General features: G+C 42.6%; 1 protein-coding gene across 2 annotated transcripts in view; it reads left to right on the forward strand.

The window, feature by feature from the left end:
- Nucleotides 1-950, forward strand: part of Aak1 (AP2 associated kinase 1) — a 142,752-nt gene that overhangs the window by 101,716 nt on the left and 40,086 nt on the right. For both annotated transcript variants that reach the window (XM_021165060.1, XM_029478858.1), the window contains exon 8: nt 332-435. In XM_021165060.1, the coding sequence (XP_021020719.1) occupies nt 332-435 (104 nt within the window). The remainder of the gene's footprint in view (nt 1-331; nt 436-950) is intronic.

Below are 950 nucleotides of genomic sequence, written 5' to 3' on the forward strand. Positions count from 1 at the left end.
CAGTAGTTATTTGTTTAGCAGAGAAGAAGGTAGGAAAGCACATGCGCACCTGGGCACCTTCTAAGTCTTAGAGTCTGAAGCTGCTCGCTCTTATGTTGAGAAGCTGAGCCCCTGATAATCCAGGCACAGGGTATGAACCCCAAAGGTTTTGTTACAGCTCAAGGAGTTTATTTCTTGTTTCCTTTGCTAGGAAAAGGGCTGATTGAACTGTCTGATTTTCTGAAAATTGCATCTTACAACAACCCAACTTGATAGTAGAAAAGTTTAGTTATATAGCTGATACAACGGTTGTTAGGCTATTATGAAGTAAGTGTGTGTATGTTTGTCTTAGGGTATATGTTGGAACCAGACCCTGACAAAAGGCCGGATATTTACCAGGTTTCATACTTCTCATTTAAACTACTCAAGAAAGAATGCCCCGTTCCAAATGTACAGGTATGTGAGTAGTGNTTTTTAAAACTGACTTGTCATTTGTTCTTTGAGAACTTCATACCTGTCACAGTGCATCTGATTGTCTCCATCCCGTCCTCCTCTAACTCCCCGGGACCTCCCTAACCTCTCCTCTCCCAGGCTCCTGTCAGTTCCTTTTCTTTTTTAAAAACCATCTACTGAATCCAACTAGTTCTGCCCATGTGCCCACAGGTGTGGGGCTGTCTGCCTGAGCACTGGCTGCCTATTGTTCTTGCATCTACAGAGAAAAATGACTCTCAAGCAGCAGGTGTCAACTACCTGTAGTTCTTCANTGAGATGTGGAGTCGCTGGAGACCCTGGAATTTTGATTAGCTTGCTCTTGGGCAGGCCTGGTGCATGTAACCACAGCTGTGATGGGTTCATGAAAATGGTGCTATTTAAAGGAAATAAACGTCATGAAATTGTTATTTTTGGGTCACTGTGGGTATTAATCTCTAGATTCAATGAATATTAATGTCCCTTGCTTTATTCACTTGGGA

This window comes from Mus caroli, chromosome 6 (genome assembly GCF_900094665.2).
Source record: "Mus caroli chromosome 6, CAROLI_EIJ_v1.1, whole genome shotgun sequence".
In the NCBI taxonomy this organism is placed as follows: Eukaryota; Metazoa; Chordata; class Mammalia; order Rodentia; family Muridae; genus Mus; species Mus caroli.